This window comes from Motacilla alba, chromosome 2 (assembly GCF_015832195.1).
Source record: "Motacilla alba alba isolate MOTALB_02 chromosome 2, Motacilla_alba_V1.0_pri, whole genome shotgun sequence".
Classification (NCBI taxonomy): Eukaryota; Metazoa; Chordata; class Aves; order Passeriformes; family Motacillidae; genus Motacilla; species Motacilla alba.
The window spans coordinates 133,384,120-133,404,375 of NC_052017.1; the positions used below are offsets into that span (position 1 = coordinate 133,384,120).

General features: G+C 38.3%; 2 protein-coding genes across 13 annotated transcripts in view; one reads left to right on the top strand and one right to left on the bottom strand.

Moving 5' to 3' along the window:
• The window catches only part of OXR1 (oxidation resistance 1), a 259,358-nt gene extending 249,844 nt beyond the window's left edge, over positions 1-9,514 (top strand). For all 12 annotated transcript variants that reach the window (XM_038127446.1, XM_038127438.1, XM_038127444.1 and 9 more), the window contains 5 exons: positions 704-829; positions 2,976-3,128; positions 5,993-6,088; positions 6,668-6,741; positions 7,497-9,514. In XM_038127446.1, coding sequence (XP_037983374.1) covers positions 704-829; positions 2,976-3,128; positions 5,993-6,088; positions 6,668-6,741; positions 7,497-7,632 — 585 coding nt within the window. In that variant the 3' untranslated portion in view covers positions 7,633-9,514. The remainder of the gene's footprint in view (positions 1-703; positions 830-2,975; positions 3,129-5,992; positions 6,089-6,667; positions 6,742-7,496) is intronic.
• Positions 9,515-12,003: 2,489 nt separating this feature from the next.
• ABRA (actin binding Rho activating protein) lies at positions 12,004-19,712 on the bottom strand. The gene is made up of 2 exons (XM_038127452.1): positions 18,886-19,712; positions 12,004-14,704 (listed from the first exon to the last, which is right to left on the bottom strand). Exons 1-2 carry the CDS (start codon positions 19,635-19,637, stop codon positions 14,227-14,229), a joined length of 1,230 nt encoding a protein of 409 aa, XP_037983380.1. The 5' UTR covers positions 19,638-19,712; the 3' UTR covers positions 12,004-14,226.
• Positions 19,713-20,256: the final 544 nt, after the last annotated feature.

Below are 20,256 nucleotides of genomic sequence, written 5' to 3' on the forward strand. Positions count from 1 at the left end.
GGTAGATACGTAGGTCAGGTATTTTAAATTACTGCAGGACCCTGCATAGTGCACCTTTGCCAGACCTCAGTGCTCACTATGCAACTTAAGTATTATTACTGCTTTCCCACCCCAGCGTCTCAATTCTTTCTTCTTTGATTCCCATAAGTACTCCAGCAGATCAGCTTATGGAGCAGCACTGTTCCTAAGGCTCCATTCAAATGGTTTGCTCAAAATATATGGCAGCAGTCTTTGCAGAGTCTACTGCATATCTGAAAAAATTCTTAAGTACTCTTTTAGAGTATTGAGTCAGAAGCTGCTGAGAAATGTCTGTGTTGAAGTTTAAATTCCTTTCCTTTCTGGCTGTTTTTTGTTGTTTTTTTTTTTAATTGCACTTAGACTGCTATGTCATTATTAAAATGCAAGAACTTTTTAAGCTATCATCTGAAAAGCATTTGAAACTTTTCATCTGTGTCTGAGAACTGTTGTTTTAGCATAAAACCGTAGCTTTCTTCTGAGTAGGTGTCCGTGTAAGTTATTGTTGTATAGTTGTGTACCAGATTGCTATCAGAAACAGTGGAAATCTGTCAGATCAAATCTGTTGGATTTTGAAACTTTGGAAGGACTTGCATAATTTATAACTGCATGATTTCAACCCTGTGAAATTTTACCTTGTCTACTAATAGGGTGGCATATGCTTATTTACTTGCTGTTCTTTTTGTAGATAACAACAAGAGAAGATACCAATTCAAAACAGGCAACAAATATCAAAACAGACCTGGAGCCTGAAGCATTCCGGCCAAATCTTAGTGATCCAAGTGAATTACTACAGCCAGAACAAATTGAAAAGGTATGGACTTAGATATATCATTTTTTACTCTTGGACATTAATGTGTCACAAATGCTATGACTGTAGTGTAAAACACACCAGTTAGAAGACTTTGTGTGATATTAAATAGAAGAAATAAACTGTATATTAGAAATGATGGCTAAGAACAGTGAGTCCAACTGTTACCTCAGCACTGCCAAGTCCACCACTAAACCCTTTCCCTAAGTGCCATGGCTTATGCCTTCTTTAAATATTTTTGACAGGGATGGTAACTCAGCCACTTCCCTGGATACCCTGTTCCAATGCTTGACAGCCCATTCACTGAAGAACTTTTGCCTAATATCCAATCCAGGCTTCCAGTGGCTCAACTTGAGGACTTTTTCTCCTGTCCTGTTTTGGGAGAAAAGAAAAAGAGAAAAGACTGACTGTTACAACCTACTTTCAGGTAGTTGTAGAGAGTGATGAGGTCCCTCTGAGCCTCCTTTTCCCCAGGCTTAACAATCCCAGCTCCCTCAGTCCTCTCCAGACACAGCTTCACTGCCCTTCTTTGAACACATGACAACATTTCAATCTTTTTCTTTTAGTGAGGGGCCCAGAACAGCACACAGTACTCAAGGTGTGGCTTCACCAGTGCTCAGTGAAGGTGTGGCTTCACCAGTGCTTCACCAGAGCTCAGTGCTCACAGGGGGGCAAGTCATGATTCCATTCTTGGCCACCTGAGCACCCGGTATCTCATGCACAGCTGTCTGTCAAGCAGCACCCTTAGGTGCTTTTCCTCTTTCCAGCTGCTCTTCTCCCAGCCTGTAGTGCTGCATGGACTTTTGCAGGAGCTGGCACTTAGCCTTATTGAACCTCGTACTGTTGCAGTGGCCCATCAGCCCAGCCTGTCCTGATCCCTCTGCAGAGCCTACATACCATCCAGCAGATCAACACTTTTGCCCAGGTTGCTGCAGTCTGCAAACAGACTGAGGGTGCACTTCATCCTCTGATCCAGTTCATTAGTAAAGATATTAAACAGGACTGGCCCCAGTACTGAGCCCTGGGGAACACCACAAGTGACTGGCCACAAAGTGGATTTAACTCCATTCACCACCACTCTCAGGGCCTGATCATCCAGCTGGTTTTTTACCCAGCAAACAGTGCAGTTGTCCAAGCCATGAGCAGCCCGTTTCTCCAGGAGAGTGCTGTGGGAAGTGGTGTCAAAGGCTTTACTGAAGTCCAGGTAGACATATTCACAGGTTCATCCACCAAGCAGGTCACCTTGTCATAGAGGAAAATCACATTTGCCAAGTACTAAGTTCTTATGAACCCACCCTGGCTGAGCCTGATCCCCTGGTTTTCCTGCATGTGCTGAGTGATGGTACTCAAGGTGACCTTCTCAGGCATTGAGGTCAGACTGACAGGCCTGTACTTCCTGGGATCCTTTCTACAGCCCATCTTGTAAATGGACATGCATTTGCTAACCAGGACATCCCCAGTTATCCTGGAATACTGGTAGATGGTGGGAAGTGGCTCAGTGAGCCTATCTGCCTGCTCTGTTTCCTGGGGTGGATCCCATCTGGTGCCACAGACACATGTGTGTCTAAGTGTCGAAGCAGAGCACGATTCATAGCTAAAATACTGCTTTTTTTAAAATCCTGACTTTGAATACACCATGTATTCGGACAGACTCTTGTCTGTCTTTGCCCTACTTCCATTCTTTCTTGAAAACATCAGTGAAAACGCAGAAGTTCTTGCTATCCAGTCCAAAGGGATTTCATTACAAATGTGTTAATTGAAGTTTTGGATTAAAAAGCACAAGAAAAGAGCAACAAGCAGCATTTACCCTTGAGCTTTTTACCTGCTGACTCGAATGATCTACTTACTCAATACTAAGATATTGGTGGGACGTGTAATATTGTTATGCAAGAACAATTATATGGATAACAAACACATGTTCTTTAGTTGATGAATCATTCTTCTGCAGGTCACTAGTAGAGGTTGGAAAAGAAAACTGCTTGAGTAACCAAAAGTAGAAAATATACATGTGAAACTTCAGATTTAGTTCTTAGGTTTTAAGGCCATGTAAAAATGGTTGAGCAGAACATAATCTGCTTTCATTTATGTGTAATACATTCTTAAATATAAGATATATATTAAATATAGGGTTGTAATTTTTTGTTAATAGCTCACAAAGTCTCTTCCACCACGGACCATTGGCTATCCATGGACTCTTGTCTACAGTACTGCAAAGCATGGCATGAGCTTGAAGACCTTGTATCGGACAATGATGGGATTAGACACACCTGTGCTGTTGGTGATCAAAGACAGCGATGGACAGGTAGGAAAATATTTGTGTGGCAGTAGAGGACCCATCAAGAAAAATGTTTGAGGAGTATAAAGGAATAGCTAATGCTTCAATCCGTCATGGGAGATAAAATTATGTGTATCAAGCAAGTTAAAATGTTGTGTATCAAGCATATTTTCTCCTTAGAAATATGTTTTACTCTTATGCAATCTTCCCCTACATGTCTAGGAAATACTTTAGTGACACAAGTTAGCTGTTGTAGTGCAAGAGTCTGGTAATATCCAATTAATCAATATAATTTTAATTTTTTATGCACTTAAAGCATGAGAAATACAGTCTCTAAAACTTTCTGATGCTGGAAGGTCTTGTTGAATTGGAATACTATTCGCTGTGGCTAGTACTTCTTGGTATATTCTGTGGCTGCAGCCAACATCTTTCAAGAGCTGTACTACCTTTGTTACATTATTAACTTGTTCTTTGAGTCTCTGTAGTTGTGCTCAGTTTTTCTTTGACTGAGTTATGAATTTAGAAAGTGGCTCACATCTCACTATTTGAATAGCAAACCTCCTCTCTTGAATAATCTTGTAACAAATGAACACTGCAGGCAGTATGAAGCTTCTTGATTCTTCTTCTGCAACTTCTGTGTTTGCTTGTTGAAGCATGTTACTGCTGTCATGAAAAATTGACAGAACCTCTATAAAATCAGTTGCATTCAGTTCACTTACCTCTCCCAGTTTGGTAACCACAGTTTTTATTCTCAGGAAGCATGGTCTCATTCAGGGGGTCTGAAAACAGTAAATGAAGGCTATCTTTTCTATTCAAGTCACAAACTGATTTTTTTTATTGTTTCCTACCCCAGGGGTCCCTTAAAAAGAGAAATCCCTTCTAACTCTCTGCTAGTAGTGGACTCTTTCCCAGAAGTTCTTTAGAAAATATTTTCTTCATTTACCTTTTGATCTTGAAGACAAAGTCAATTGAATAGACCTGAGATGTCTCAGCAGACTCATCAGTCTCATAAATGTACTTTGATGACTTCTCTAATTCACTTATTAGCTTCTCGGGATAAATTAGCAAGATATACCTGCTTCCTAGTACCTGATCTGTCCCAGAAAAAAATGTCCTTTTTCTGGAGGGGCTGTCTTGCCACCACTGTGTAGTATTGTCTGTTGCTGAAGGAATTCACTTTACTTTCTGTGTATGACCATCTTGGCTTGAATGCTCAAAAAGTGTCATGGTTGCCCTGTGAAAACATGGAGCTCATAGATCCGTCTTTTTGTTGTTGTTGTTGTTGTTTTTGGGGGGTTTTTTTTGTTTTTCTTGTGTGTGTGTGAAACAAATCTTGCTGAATTTCAGCTTACAGCCTTATGCCTAGGAATATGTATGAAAGCATGCCTTGGAATTCTGGATCAAGTAGTCACTGAACTCCACAAGAGAGTGGGGGAAATCCATGTCTATTCAGTGAGCAGCATGGTCAGAAGGAGTGGTTCAGATGAGTTTTACATGCTCAGTTCTTCACCAGTGTAGTGGGATGGTGTTTTCAGTAGGTCTGTCTTATGTTATTAATGAAAAATGTCTGCATTTGACAGCAGAAAATTATTGTGCACCATTTTTCTGTTCAAAACATATGGAAATTAAGCACAGAGTCTTTCTCCTCTTCATGCAAGGATCTACAATCATGAAACATAAGACAATGGTAACTAGCTATGCTCTTTGATAATTAGTCTGGGTAATTCATTTTATTTGTGAAGCTATTGAATTTTTTGAAAGAGGTTATTTTATTTCTAATGTCTTGTATCTTCCTGGCAGATTGCCCTTGAAAACTGCTTTTCATGACTGAAAAAAACCTCTTAAGTACTTTATAGGAGAATGTCTCCAGGAATATTTCACTAGTATTATGCTAAGATAAATAGTCTATAAGCCCTCCAAAATGTATTTTAAGATACCAGGTTGTTATTCATACCTTACACTCCAAGATCACTGCCTGTTTTCTAAGATTCTGGTTCAGAGAAGATCCTAAATGATCCTAAATACTGGATATACAGATAACATCTTTGAGAGGATCCAAGACAAACAGTGGAGTAAGTGTTGTGTGTAAAGTTTACACCTGTATAGAGGCTGAACTGAGATAGTTTAGGTTTGACAAAACTCTGTTTGATACTTTAACTGAAGGTTAATTCTTGTCAAGGAATATCTGTTGCGAACGAAATCTTGCATTTAATTTTATCTTTTTTACTTATATTTATTTACTAGATATGGTATCAGCCCTAATAGGGATATTTATCTGGTGTAAGTCATATCATCACTACCTGAATGTGGCTTAGCTACCAGAACTGCTGCAGGTTATTCAATGAAGGACTTGAGCCCTTAAAAGAAGTTAGGATACAGAGACTCTAATAGTTTGAGGACTAAGAAATAATTGTGAGGGTTCCCATTGCTGGAAAATATTAATGTAGTTATTTAAATATGGAATATTATGTATTTCACCAGCCCATTTTGTTATATTTATTGATGAAACTGTATTTGAATTCAGTATGGATTTTTATGCTAAAAAACACTCTATGTAAGTTCACTTACCTGCACATACTAAGTACAGTCTAAGGTTACAAAATGTTTGACAAAGAAAAGTTAACAGCCAGTTTTCTGAAGTCTAGTCTGTTGACCCAGATGCTTGAAATAACAAAAAAGGAAAAAGTGTCTCATCTGTCCTGCTTTTTAGAGTTTGCATGTGCAAAGACCATATCTCAGTGCACTCAGAACTGCAGTAGAGTGAAATTCATAGAGTGAATTTCAAATTGACATTATGTACAACCTCATTTATCACTTAGTATCATTAGAGAATCTTGGATTCTGTGTTGTTTCTCTGAAGTTTTTCTTGCTCTGATGTATTTTTGCTACAGGTTTTTGGTGCACTAGCATCTGAACCATTTAAAGTAAGCGATGGCTTTTATGGCACTGGGGAGACCTTTATGTTCACTTTTTCTCCAGATTTTGAGGTAAGTAGTAATGACTTTGTATGCTTTTGCTCCCTTCCACACCACCTCCCCAAGTCCATGATCTTAAAATCCTTAAGGATTAAATCTAACTGAAAAATATTACAAGATGGCCCAAAAAAGTTATCACCCTAGTTTTTTGTGGAATCTTTAAGTGCACAGTGAATTGGTAGTGCTTGCATGCTGAAGAACACATTCAACCTGACTCTTTAATTGTACTGAAGATTTTTCTACTGTTTAAATTCTTCCAGGTGTATGTCTGAAAATTCACAAACTACATCCTTTATAGGGGCATATCATCTAATCTAAGCATATTTCCTTGCTATTTTTCATTGTGTAGGAGTTTTGGTGCTCAAAAACCACCTGGTTTGGAATGGCCTTACTTTAATTAGCATAAAATGTCAGAGAATTTTTGTCTGCAGCTGTTTCCTGAATTTTTTGTGTCAACTTCATTAAACTGGCCTCTACACACCCATAGTCTGTCTTTACTGATAGTTGGTTTCCCTTCTGCCAAAATGAAAAGTTCAGATATTTTTACTTGCTAGTCTGGTTTTTTGTTGGGTTTTTTTTTTTTTTCCTTAGGTTTTTAAATGGACAGGAGACAACATGTTCTTCATTAAAGGAGACATGGACTCTCTTGCTTTTGGTGGAGGAGGGTAAGTTACAGTTAGAATCTGTTAAAAATATTTGTCTGGACACCTTTGAAAAGAAAAATTGAAATTTACTTCAGTTTGGTAGCTCAGGACTCAACATTTACTAGCCAAGAAACTTTAGTATGTCAGGTGTTTACCTTCCAGTGCTGACAAAACTTAAACAGGAGATTTGTCTTCCCCATAGTGTGGCATAAAGTTTCAGCCCTGCAAGGTTATGATGCCTTCCATGCTTGACTTGCATGTGTGTCTTCCTGTATTCAGAATGGACACAAGATATGATCGTGGAAGGATGTAAATGTGAGAATTATGTGTAACTAAAAGAGGCCTGGATTGAAACTGAGCCACCCCAAAACATGCCAAGGTCTCCAGAAATCATACATTGTCATGTCCTGTTTTTTTCCTGCCCATGCAGGTGCATATGCTTCTAGAATGTTTTCCTTATTTGTTACTTGCATTCTCTTTAGATATTAAAGTGATGTTATGTCATCTCTTTAATAAAAATGGAAGAGGCTGAAAACCAAGGAATTCTAGTTAGCTTATTTCAGAATATTTGCAAAAGGGATATTTTCAAATTATTAATAAATAGTAAAAAGAAATAAAATTCTTGTAGTGTAAATTTATTAACAGTCATGAGGCACTTGTGTTAAAAGTTAATCCTTTAATTCCTTCTCATTTCTAAATTTTGAATGCAAAATACATTGATGAATTTAATGCTTGGTCTCTCAGTCTTTTGCTTTAATACATTGTCTGTCTTGCAGAGGAGAGTTTGCTCTTTGGCTTGATGGTGATCTCTACCATGGAAGAAGTCATTCATGTAAAACATTTGGGAATCACACACTTTCTAAGCGAGAAGACTTCACTATTCAAGATATAGAAATATGGGCTTTTGAATAAGTATCTCACTATTTCTACAGGTTATTGTCCCAAACCTGACATGAATCAGTGCAGCTTAAAAATCCCTAGGAGCAATATAATGTATTTTACTTATCTGTCTTGGTTTTTTTTTTTTAATAATTTTTCAGTGTGGCCATTAGTTATTATTTTTAAATAACAGATGGTTTTCATGCTCTTGCATCTGTAATATACTATCATACTTTTTCTAAGCTATGGACTCTTTTACAAGATATTGACCTTGTGGACTAAAAATTAACATTAGTTACTTTGAGCCTTGTGGCCTGCAAAATTTTCTTATCCATATTACAGTTGCCTCCCAGGTTTCCCACACACACCTTTCCTGCAATCCTGCTAGGGGGCTGCTTCATTGAATATAGCTTATTATTTTTGTATACAAATTATGTCTATGAATGAAGTTGCCCTCTGTGAACCTCTAAGAAAGCTGCGTGTGGGTATTTGGCAGCAGCACTGCAGACATTGGTGCAGACCAATGATGAGATATTTAAGTGGTGCCACAAATGGATGAGAAGCTGAGCATTCCTTCTAAATGCATCCCAGTGCACACGTGGTGAAGTTAGAAGATATCCAAAGTCAACAGTGCCACTTGTCTTGTTTCTTGTTCATGTGTAGAAAAAAGTCAGTTAATATGTGTTGTAGCTGCATGCTGATTGTATTTAAAGAGTGTTTTGCACATGCTGTTAATGATCCGCAGGTTTGGGACAAATACTGACAATATTGAGCTAAGTGGCAAAGACTTAGGAAATAGCAAGAGAATGTAAGAATATGATAGTTCCAAAAAACTAAAAGGCTAAAGCAAGCAAAACTCAATGAACAATTTGTAGCTATAGTAGGGCATTAAAAGTACAGAAACAGATGCATCATTCTTCAACATAAAGTGTCAGATATATACTGTTATACTGTTGTAGCCGTGTAGCACATCAGCTCCAAGAATATAGCTTATTCCTGTCCAAAGAAAAAAAAAACTTGTGATGTTTTTGAGTGGGTCTATGTTGTAAATTTACAATTAGCACCAGCTCTGATTAAAATGACATCATGTATCATAGGTAGACAATATTGTAATTCAGTAGACTTGTGGAATATGCAAACTTACTGTCATGTGACCTCAAAAAATAAATGACAGGCTAGAATACAGTTCCAGTAGCTCTTGTCCACTTTTGTAGAAAACTTGATAAGCCATTGTGGCAATAACAGCTCAACAAAACTGTTTGTTTCGAAGCTTTTATTCTATGTTCTGCAAAAAAAAACAAAACAAAAAAGAACAAAAAAATTGCTGTTAAGTGTGACAGTGACTGACTTTGTGCTGAAATTTCAGCTATTTCAGACAAACGTTGTATATTATCTTGTAAATTAATGTTTAAAGTAGTTTTGTTATTATAGAAAAGTGTTGATTGACGGGTTGCTTATAGCACTTTAAATTATTCTAGAAATGGAATAAAAGCCAAATGGGTTGGCTTACGTAGATGTAGTTGTATATTTCAAAATATTTACATTTCTGGAAAGTTAAAAAAAAACTTATTTGAAGACAGCTTACTGCTATGGTAACGAGAAAGGGCAGATGTTTCATCTATAATATGCTAATGCTCAATATGAATAGAAAAACAGGGCTTTGTTTCCTGTCTCTATGTATATCTCTTTATCCTTCTTAGAACTTAGTACAATGTGTAGAGTAAATGTTTACAAAATAAGGAACTGTAAATAAATTGAAATGGCTTTTCTCCCCTTTAGTCTTCCACAGCAGTATTATTGTCTTTGTGGAGTTACAATTGATTATTACAACAAAAAAAAATCCTGTAATGGATTTCAAGTACTATAAGCTCACAGTGATGTATAGCAAATAAATCTAAATATATGTAAAAATAAACTTGAGTTGGAGTTTATTTAGAAGGTCGAGTTTATGTTTATGCTGTTTTTTGTTGTTCGTTTAACAACTGAATGTATAAGATGCATTTTTCTCATCTTTTTTGGCATTTCTGGGGCTTTTTAAAGCTCCATGGAAAGAGGTGGGAATGAAAGACATTGTCTTCGACCATTTTGAAGAAGGAGAGGGGAAAAAGAAAAGTCTGTGATCATCCTTGCTGACAAAACCGTTAATTCAACTGCATAATCTCTATCCTGAGCTCATATTGCAAATAAAGCATATATTAGTTTTTTAGAGGTTGATGTGAAGAATTCTATAAATAATTATGCTTTGAATAATTAAATGAAAGCACACAAAAATCTTCATTAGGGAATGTTGCCAAGTATTGGACCAGTCTTGGAAAAGCAAATAGGAAGCAAAAAAGTGGAAATCAATGCTTACTAGCATTTAGTAAGCAGTACATTAGCAGTCATGCTTGTGAAATACTAAATTAGTAAAGAAATAGGACATTTGATTTAAAGCATAAGTGACTGTGGCAATACTTGGTGAAGCAACTGACTGTGTAAGGGATGTACAGAAAGTAGTACATGTCTATTTGGGCAGGACCATGAATTTTATCATCACAGGTGTGTAGTCAATTTCTGTATGACACACATAAAAGTACAGTCTTGATGTCCCTTGTGCCTTCAATTCATTATCCTTTTTCTGCAGTACAACTCCTTTCCATCTTCCCTGGAAAGGTTTGTTTCTGTCATTGTAAAGCATTGAAAGTTTGACATTCCCTAAAGGCTTATGAGACCCATTATCTGGAGTTGGCTGCTAGAGGAGCGTGTCTCAGCATCCAGTACTTAGATGGATTCACTGAGTAACTTGATGTTTTTTTTGGGTACCTGGGATCCAAACATGGGATTCTTAATTTAACACCTTTTGGCTCTAAAACCTATCTGTGTTAGTTACTGTTTTTGTGTAATCTGCAAAAAGGTCATAATTGATGACATAGGGCTTGTCCTTGCATCTTCCTGCTCACCTGTTTACATTGCATTTTTTTGTACAGGAGTTAGAATGTCTGCATAAAATTTGCTCTTGGAAGATGAGTAAGAACACTGACTATTCCTTCAACTTCAAATAAAATAATCTTTTATTCTTCATTCAGTATTTGAATCTTAAATCTCACTGATGTTCTCCCTTCGTAAAAGAACACAGGTCAGCAGGCTATTTTACTGTTGTCATTGCAGTTTGGAGCTCAATTAAGGGAACAAAACTCCTCTTTTTCCCCTTGAAGAGTACATGCTGCTGTAATGATAGAGAGCTACACTGTGCTTCTGGAGCAGAGAGAGGAATTGTCCAGCTGAGGGAGTGGTGTACACTTGGTGTAGTATGTGCAAGCCAGTCCTGCTGGCTGTCTCACTGCAGATGCGCCCGTGCCAGCCCTGCTTTCTGCTCTCCTGCTTACCTTACAAGCTTTGTAATCATAGTTTTTCTCTTGTGATAATTACACTGCTAACAGTACACATGCTGTTGAATGCTAAACTGCTTTGTGCCCTGAGGTGTCGGCAGTGGCTTCAGTTGAGATGTTGGGGCAGTGCAGTGTGTACATAGCAGTTGAAATGGCTGTGGGAGGAGAGCCTGCCAGTATCTGTTCTGTGATGAGCGATGATTCAACATATCACCATGAATAGTATGCTCTTCACTACAGCTCATTTTATTTCAATAGCCTTCCTCTGTTTTAAAAATGAGCTGTATTACTGAACCTTGCTTGTACAGAAACATTTGTAAAGAAGGAATTATTGCTGTGGAGGAGGGAGCTGTTTTCTGCTAGGTGGAGTACACGTCCAATGAACCTTCCACTCGCTTCAAGCCACTTGTGGTAAGACTTTGAAAAATACAAAGGTGTAAAAGTCAAATTTATTTATTCTGATACAAGTTTCATGTTGTCACTTAAACTTTGTATTAGAATATGAAGGATGTATGCAAGTTGCTACAGAAGAAGATAGAATTTTTTCACTACCAAGGATGTGCAAAAATAGCATTAACTTCAGATAGGAGAGTGCAGGAGCTGTGTTTCAAGTAAAATATTTTGGGAGTCAATACAGTATTTAAGAAAATAATGTGCAACTATACACTACCATGAGAGTAGCTGAGAGTTGCTCATTGTCTCAAAGGTTCAAGGTTTTATTTTCAAAGCAAGTCAGAACTAGGAAAGCAGCTCTTAAATAAAAATTTAGAGACTGCTTTAATCAATCATGTTTTGACCTTTATCATCTCTCTGCTTAGAATATTTAAATTTGGCAGAGGTTGTGCTAGTTTCACAGGAATGTAACACAGTATAGTAGGAGAGTTAGGGTGGGTAATTCAGAGAGTACATTTGTTTTTGTTTTTTAGTGAGGTCAAATGTATTATCTCCCACACCGTGGACAAATTTGTCACACAACTTAATGTAAAAAATACTATAAAGCTTATAACCTACATGGAATGCTTCCAAACAGCATTACTTGTATCAACATTTAATATTTATTTTTGACAAAAATGGTAAATTATTTTCAGAAATTTTGCATGATACTGCTTGCTTTGCTTTGCAGGATACTGCCTACTCAAAGGTAAATAGTGGAGGGTGGTATGAACAAAAATCCTAGTTATGTCACATGGTTTTCTCATCTGATTGGAAATAAAGTAGTTTGAGGGGAAGAATAGGAAAACATCGGGGGTTTGATTTATTTTGCATAGATTTTAACACTGGGATGACTGAATAGGAGGCTTAAGTTACCTGCAGTGAGCTACCAATCGGTGAGCTTAATTCACTTAACACTTACATGCCTTTAGTGTTTATTTTTTGTACAGGTGTTCTGTATAAGGTCTTTTGTCATGTACTCTGAAATCTTTCTCTGGTGCTTTGGACAGAGAAACCTTCAGAGGAAATATTCTAACAGCCTATGAAAAGGAGAATATATGTGTGCTTATATTTTGAAGCAACTTACTGACGTTTTACTTCACTGAATATGCACAAGTATTTGTTTCCTAGTGTGTGGGAGAATAACCCAAGAAATAATTAAGGGTTTTACTTATAGCTCGTGTATTCCTTTGATGGCAAAATTTTATCAGGACAATTTAGGCAGCTATAAAAGGTCATTATATAAAGATGTAAAGAATAAGGTAAAAATTATTATATGTAAGTATTACACTAAGACATCAGTTTTGTAGGTCAGCTTCAGTAGTCTAAGAGGTCTCAAGAAAATATTAAATAAGCTCCATTGATTCCATCTTACAATTTTTTCTTCTGTAGAGTCATATAATATAACTATGCCTAAAGTATTCATGATTTACATAGATTTGGAATAGATGTAGTAGTCAGTTCTTGTATTATTAAGTTATAAAATATTTGGTTTATTTATATATTGAAGCTTCAAACTGTACTCATAATAAGACAGCAATATTTGTTTTGTCAGAGACAAGATGTTAATACACCTCTACTTCTGTAAGAAGAGATTTTGTTCTTTCAGTTTGAAAGAATATTAAAGGGGGGGGGGGGGGGGGGGGGGGAACCACTTCTTTTTCATTACTTGCCCAGGCATCTGCTCTGAAACAAATGCTTTTCCTGTGAAGCACACACATTTTACCAGGATAGCTAATAGTGGTAGAGAAACTGATCTTTCTAATCCAGCAAGTAACAGAGACCTTACAGAGATCTCAGATTTATGAATAATACAATTTTACATCCTAAAACTATTAGTTCATTAGTACTTAGTCCTCTCCAGCATCACCTGGACTGAAATACGTTATTATAGTGACATTGGAATGGCAAGTACTGTAAAATTAGGTTAGTTTTTCTGTGTTATGTGGAACTACATTTTCCTCAATGTTATGAATGCTGTTTCTTTTTTCACAGAGGTACATTTCAATGGAAGATAATGATGTTAGTAATTTTTTGCTGTATACAAAAGTACAAGTACCTGGCTAGTTTTTATATATTACATATTATTTTTCCCTGTATTTATAAGAACAGTATCAGCCTAGATAATCAGATAAGACATTGCACACCATTACATGGAAGGTATTTTTTAGGTAGCTATCTAATCAAAACATTTTTATTCATTACATTCCAACCTCCATAAGTTTAAATATGAAACAATCTAAAAAATGGTTATACAAATACAATAAATATATAAAACCCCATTTATAAAAAGAATTGTTTATGTGATATAGAAGAGAAAGCTATGTCAACAGTTGCATCAACAAGAGAATACTGCAGTAATAGTTACATATTGTGCTTGTAAAGAAAACAAATGTATCTTTGATTCTGTATTAAGGTAATTTTACTTGTATTTAAATCAATTAATTAGAAAGTGCGTGCACAAGAGCATTTTTCAGATCAAAAACTTTGTCTGAGTTTATTTTGTCATTCAGTTTCTGATCTGGCATGTTTCATAGTCCTGTAGCTATTTATATTGCCATGGGCTTTTATCATTAGCTGCTTATATTCCATATATCTTTTTCTCCTTATTTTTAATGTAGTAATTAACTTAATTGTCCTGAAAGCACTTCTGGTAGAAAATGAAGTCTGTTTGGGTTTTCATGCACTAGTTATAAAATACATATTTCAAAAAATACACTTTTCTATGTGATGAACAGGGGAATCTTATGTTAAAAATGTGCAAATGCTAATGGCAAGGGAGAAGAGGAGAAAAGTTTTCCAAAAGTTGTTCTAGTTATAGCCTAACTTATTTTAATAAAGTAATGATGACATTATCATCTCTTCCTTGCCATAACATTTCTCCTTCAAAGTCCACCAGCCCATGTTTCCTGGCTCTCATCAGAATCCCAACAACCTTATCTGAAATACGAACATATCTGTCGAAGAGTTCCCCAAAAGTGACTTGGATCTTGCCATCGGGCCGTGGCTTGGCCATGGATTCAATGATGAAGCACATGTCCCTGATCTCCCGGTGGATGTGGGCCTCAGCTCTCTTGGCTCTCTCGGCAGTTTTGGTGCCTTCCTTTGGGTGGCCATACCCTTCATCTCCTTTGTGCAGGCGCGTGGACATGGCCAGCTCGTGGTCAAACTCCTCGCTGAAGGGGTTCAGCTTCTGCGTTATGATGTGCTGGTCGGCCCATTCCTGCCACCTGTCCTTGAGGCTGTGCACAGCGCTGCATTTCCTGCGCGCGTTGCTCCGCGCCTCCTCGCTCAGCCGGTTGGCGCTGAAAGACACGGAAACACACCTGAGCTTTGCATCTCCTTCTTTCCTGATACAGTTCTGCTGTTTATTGATCTCTGCTGTAACTGGGTTCTGTGGTTTAGGGGCAAGCTGGAATCCACCAGGTGGCACGAGTTCACCACTTCTAAATTAGTTCTCTGGGGGCTGTTCCTCCACGGTCAGTTTGCACACAAAGGCAAGTTCCATGACCACTGCTTTATCCTGTCTACATGACCACCTTCCAGCCCTGATCTGAGCCTGTTTTCACAAACTTTGTCCCAGAATGACTTATTTCTATAAGGGAACAAAACAGTATGTTGCTGATCACCTGCACTTTCTGTACCTTTGGTTCCCCATTCCTGCCTGCTTGGCCAAGCCTGAAGTGTGCCTGCCCTGAGGTTAGAGAATGCTGATTGCTGTAGGTATATGACCTGGCTGAAAACTAGAAGGTAGTGCCTAGAAAAATCTGTCCTCTGTAATAGATGTCAGTGATTATAGCAACAACAAAAACTGAATTGAGTGTCGTAGCTCTGTCTATGCTTCTGTATTTTGAGTAGGGTTCTGAACAAATATTGAAGTCCAAAATTCACATTCCCATCGGGTAGGGTAGAAGCCTGAAAGTGTCAAGGATAAAGGATAAGGAAAGACCTTCAGAGATTTTTTTTTTTCCTTTTTTTATGAGTGTAATAGTTCTGAATTACTCCAGACAGACACTCTAGCCTCTTGTGGCCAATGTCACATGTTGTGGGGGAGCTATAGATAGTCTGAGCTAGTCATTGTGCTGTCCACGTCCTGTCAACGTATATGTACTGAAATCAGTTGGGACTATGCTGTGCTGTGACTGTGCCAAAGTAATTTATTTTCTAATATTTTTACTCCCCAAAAGGCTGCTCTGCAACCTCCCCAGTAATGTCAGCTGAATATTAACGCCAGAAAATCAAAATGCACTTAGCAAACAGTACACAGGGTTACAAAGTTGCAGAAAATTCTGTTCCCCCCACTGTTTGAACATTCCTTTGTTTTCTTCTAAGCTGGTTGAAATAGATAATAGGAGTCATAGAGATGTCCCTAGTTCAGATCGATGCACCAGAAAAATGCCAGTATTGGGCAGGGCTGTACTAGGGTAAGAATTGCAAGCACCAAGTGCCAGGGATAGAAAAAGAACTAGGAGAGCTGCACTACTTTATTAACTGTGGAGTTGCCCTAAGATTGGCTTAGCTGTACTGAGGAACTGTGTTCAAAAAGCTCCAAAATACAATTTGGTGAAAAACCATCAGAAGAACTGAGCACAGTGAGTTGCCAAGTGCACCTTTCTTCTGTGGTGTGACTAAAGAGCATCCTGAGAGTAGGTAGCGCATCTGTACCTATAATTTTGTGTAAATGACTAACAGGTAGGTCTTGGCAGGAAAGCATTAAAATATTCTAGTGGGGTAAATCTAGAAAATTTGGTTTCCTGGCAATAAACCAGACCCTCCTCTAAATAAGCTATTGTCATACAGAGAAAGGGAGAGCTGTGATCCTTTGTCCCTTTGCCTGAATTGTCCCTTAATTGTCCAGAGGAACTGTGGGCACAGGGTTTGGCTACGCAAAGGAATTTTTCTCCTGAAGCCTATGGCTATCTCAAAAGTCACAGAAACCCGGTGCCAGTAGAGTCTGAAGTCCAGCTGAAGTTCAGATTGCTTCACTAGCTCTCCATGTGGAAGCTATCAGTTAAGGCAGGGGGAAAAAAATCCTAAGTGAATCAAAATTGCCTTGAAGAAAGTGATGCCATCAGTCTCAGTGGAGTTTATGAGTAGCTGTCATCATGGAGGGCTTATTCCTCAGCCACAGCCAGTTGCCTGCCCTTGTCTCCAGCGGCTAAGACCACTGAGAAAGCCCTAGAGCTTCAGTTCCCCAGATTGAGTGGAGAGGACAGGGGAACTGAGACAGCAGGAGGCTGTGCAGTCTTTCTTACTTTAATGGTCTAGAATGTATTCCCTCCTTTTTCTACTGAAACTAGTTTTCCTTTCTAGCAGATTATTATTGCTTTCCTCATCCAAATCATCTTCTCAGTGGTTGAGAAAACCATCTTATCTATCCTTTTGCTTTTATCGTGTCTCACGTGGGCTTGAAGAAACCTACCTTTTTAATGCAGCTTGTAATTTAACCATTTCTAGTTGCTGAAGTACTGTTTTTGCCATTGTTTAGCTTAATGACAGGTTTGAAACATGAATTGTGTACACATAGAAGCATTTTTTTCATGTTTCTACTGCACCTATGCATAGGATTGTGCACCCAAAGTGAAAGTTTTGAACTTCTCCCCACTCTAAGAAGTGCTTGACATGCAACAATCAACTAAGTTAACATGTTAACCAGAATGACCATCCTAAATGCATTCTGACCTTCTAGGCAAATAGTGTCCATGTTGCATATTTGCCCTGTTTCTGTCTGCAGAGGAAAGGGATGAATCCCATTTTAATGTTTTGAGTTTCCTATCCCTTCTGATGCATCCTTTTTTCTTCTAAGCATGAACAAAAGAGTTCAGAAGAGTCTCTTATGCCAGTAGGAGTCAAGAAGCCCTCTACTAAGGAAGCAACCTTATTCCAGTAAGCAGTGAAACTGGAAATAATGAAGGTGCTGATGTGAGGAAAATAAAATACTTGTACTGATGCTTTTTTCCTGGAAGGTGAAGAGGAAATGCTCTGTGTACTTATGGCCTTTTTGAAGAAGATTAAACCACATTGAAAGGTTCATAAAGGTAGCAGGCTGAAATATTATATTCTGAGGCTGTAAAATAAATTTTAAAAAATAAATAGTTAAAAAAGTTCAGTCCTGATAGCAGCACTGTAAGTGCGGAAAATTAGTTCTGTGTTCCATTTCAGTGGAAGAAAGAGTTGTAAGTAACACAGAGGGTGTTATTTCAATAATTTAGACCACAGTAAATCAATCTTTTTTCACGGTAGCAGCACTAAAATTAGACATACGAGGAAAGCATAAGAAAAGTTTAACAGAAGCTAGATAGTTGGTCTGTTTCTACTATAACATTTGAAACTAAAAAAATTTGTTTGAATTGAAGGTTTTTACAGATAAGTGCTGCAAATGTATCTTTTCTCCACTGTATATTTGGAATCTTTGGTTTGAGGTCATAACTTCTGTGAAAGGATGGTGCACTAGGTCCTTGCCAAAAGCAGGTACCAAAAACTTTCCAGCCCTAGATTACTGGGGAGCTTTTTTCACTTGAGCTGTTAACCATTTTCTTATTACAGGAGATGACTGCTCAGCTGCACAGCAAAGCATGATTCTAATTCCATTTGAATAGTTCAAATAGCTCTGGAGGTGTGTGTTCAGATAGCTGTGCTTAAGGGTACTGCATGGTTGAAATCCATAACTGTGTTAGTCACAGTCATAACTCATGATAATGCTCATCAATACTGAGGTGGAAAACCAAAACAGTGACCATGACACTGCCTGCCTCCCTGTCTGCACAGGGATCACAAAGTCTGTTTTGGCATTTTCATCAGTTTTTCATCATCACTGCTGATCCAGTTTTTAATTTCTGAAAATGAAATTGGGATATGGTGTGAACTTGGGGTCCAAGATACTGTGGAATTTTCCTTTCTTTGAATTGATGAATTCCAAATTCATGGAAAGCTTCCAAAGAAGCTTGTGAATCCAACTTTTGGTAAGGAGTATGTGGAAGTAATTCCTGCAACATTAATTTGGGACATTCTCTTCAAATTGCTCCAGAGAGTATTTACAATTAATACTAAGCAAAATAATGAATAAGTATTTGGAAATATTACTTGTGAAATATATTGATTTAGAGAACATTTGCTGAAATAAATGAGTGGCTGAAGGCCCTTGAGGTTAAAGTTGTGATTCTGAAATGTGGACTGAAGTATTAAGAAGTAAGTTGTTATTTTGATGAACTGGTACATCCAGTGTGAAAATTAAATATAATTAACATCTCCCAAATATAACTTCCTGACTTTTTGTATCAGATACATAGTCCAATGTTATTAACTACTTAAGCACAGAGTGATAAGTGAAAGGTCTCCTGAATTTTGATTAATTTCTTCTAAATCAAGAATAATAGTTTATCTTTGACCACTTCCTACTATCCACCCCCCGCCCCTTCCCATTTTCCTTATGGAAAGCTGTGCCCCTCTGCCATTTGTGTTGATGTAATGAAGACGCTTTACTTACAGAGATGGGACAGGCCGTTTAATCCTCACAGCTGTCACCTCCCGGTCGTTGTCTTCCTGCTCGAGCTTGTCCTCTGCTTCCCCATAGCCACTGTCCTGGGCATCCAGGCTGTCATCACGACACTTCAGCAGCAGCTCTCTCTTGGCCCCATCTTTGTCCTCATCTTCCATCTTCTCCCAGCCCTTGGTCAGCTCTGATACCACATTTGAACACTTCCTCCTTATGGTTGAGGATAATTTGTTGCTAAGAATTTTGTCAATAGCACTTGATTCTTCTTTGAGTTTGGTCATCTCAGAACTGCTGTTGTTGTTCTCGTACCTTTCACTGAGGAGGCTGACATCGCCTCCTCGTTCATAGGCTTTGCTGACAACTGTTTTGGTCACCTCTTTGCTTTTAATGCTGAACATTCTGGGGTCTTCATCTGATTCCCTTGATTTTTTTTCAGCATCGCTTATTGTCGCCGAATCCTTTGCTGAGGATTTTTCATCATCTTTTTCTTGGTCCCTCTTGACAGATGGAATTTGCCATTTTTCAAAGGAACATTCTTGTACAGGCTGAACTGATGAGTTCTCTGCAGCGGGGACCCATCCAGAGGGCTCTTGCTCTTGCTTTACATGGTGGTCAGATGCCCACTGCTGCCAGCCTCGTGCCAAGCTGAAGACCTGGCTGGCCATCCGGATCTTGTGGACAGCCCTTTTCACAGGAGCAGTGCTCGGCTTTTCTTCGGGAGCCATGCTGCTGTCTGCTGCCATCCTTCTCTGGCTTCTCCCCTTCTTCTGCTCAGCACCTTCTGAATGGGCTTCCTAAAGTGAATAATGCCCTCTGAAGAGGGCCACACAGATTTAAATAGAAGCAGGAGCAGTTGATGCCTATGGAAAATATGTGACAGGCTTCTCACAAAGATAGAGTATCCTCACTGTTGCAGAAGTCTTTTTTTAAAACATAGGGTTACATTTCATCACAGCAGATGAATGATGCATGATGTAAACAGCGTGACACAGACCTGTTCTGGAAATAGTGGGAAAGTAACAGCTCCTTTAGTCACCCCTCCCTGGGACTGCTGAATTTCCAGTTTGTTGGCAAGGGTCTTGTTCTTTTGGAAATGCAGCACTTGGGTTAGAGATCCTGATGAGAGTGACTGAAAATGCTAAATGTGAAGGGCTGTCAGTGGCTAGGAACTTTGGCCAGAGTGGACGCTCCTCCTCATCACAAGAAAATAGTGGCCCTTGTCATGGAGTGTGAAGCCAGAAGCAAGTTATGACTGAGAAAATCTTAGAGGTATTTCCTAAAAAGATACTGGGTGATTTTTTTCTTATTGCTCATGTATCCAAGGAAATTGAGGTTTGTTAATTTTTTAAAAGGTATTTATGT

Bases quoted from the DNA above. Each gene is read 5' to 3' on its own strand.
- ABRA (XM_038127452.1), bottom strand. From the start codon at position 19,637: ATGGCAGCAGACAGCAGCATGGCTCCCGAAGAAAAGCCGAGCACTGCT. The intron at 14,705-18,885 runs GTAAGTAAAGCG...CGTGTCTTTCAG, and splicing joins AAACGGCCTGTCCCATCTCT to CGCCAACCGGCTGAGCGAGG.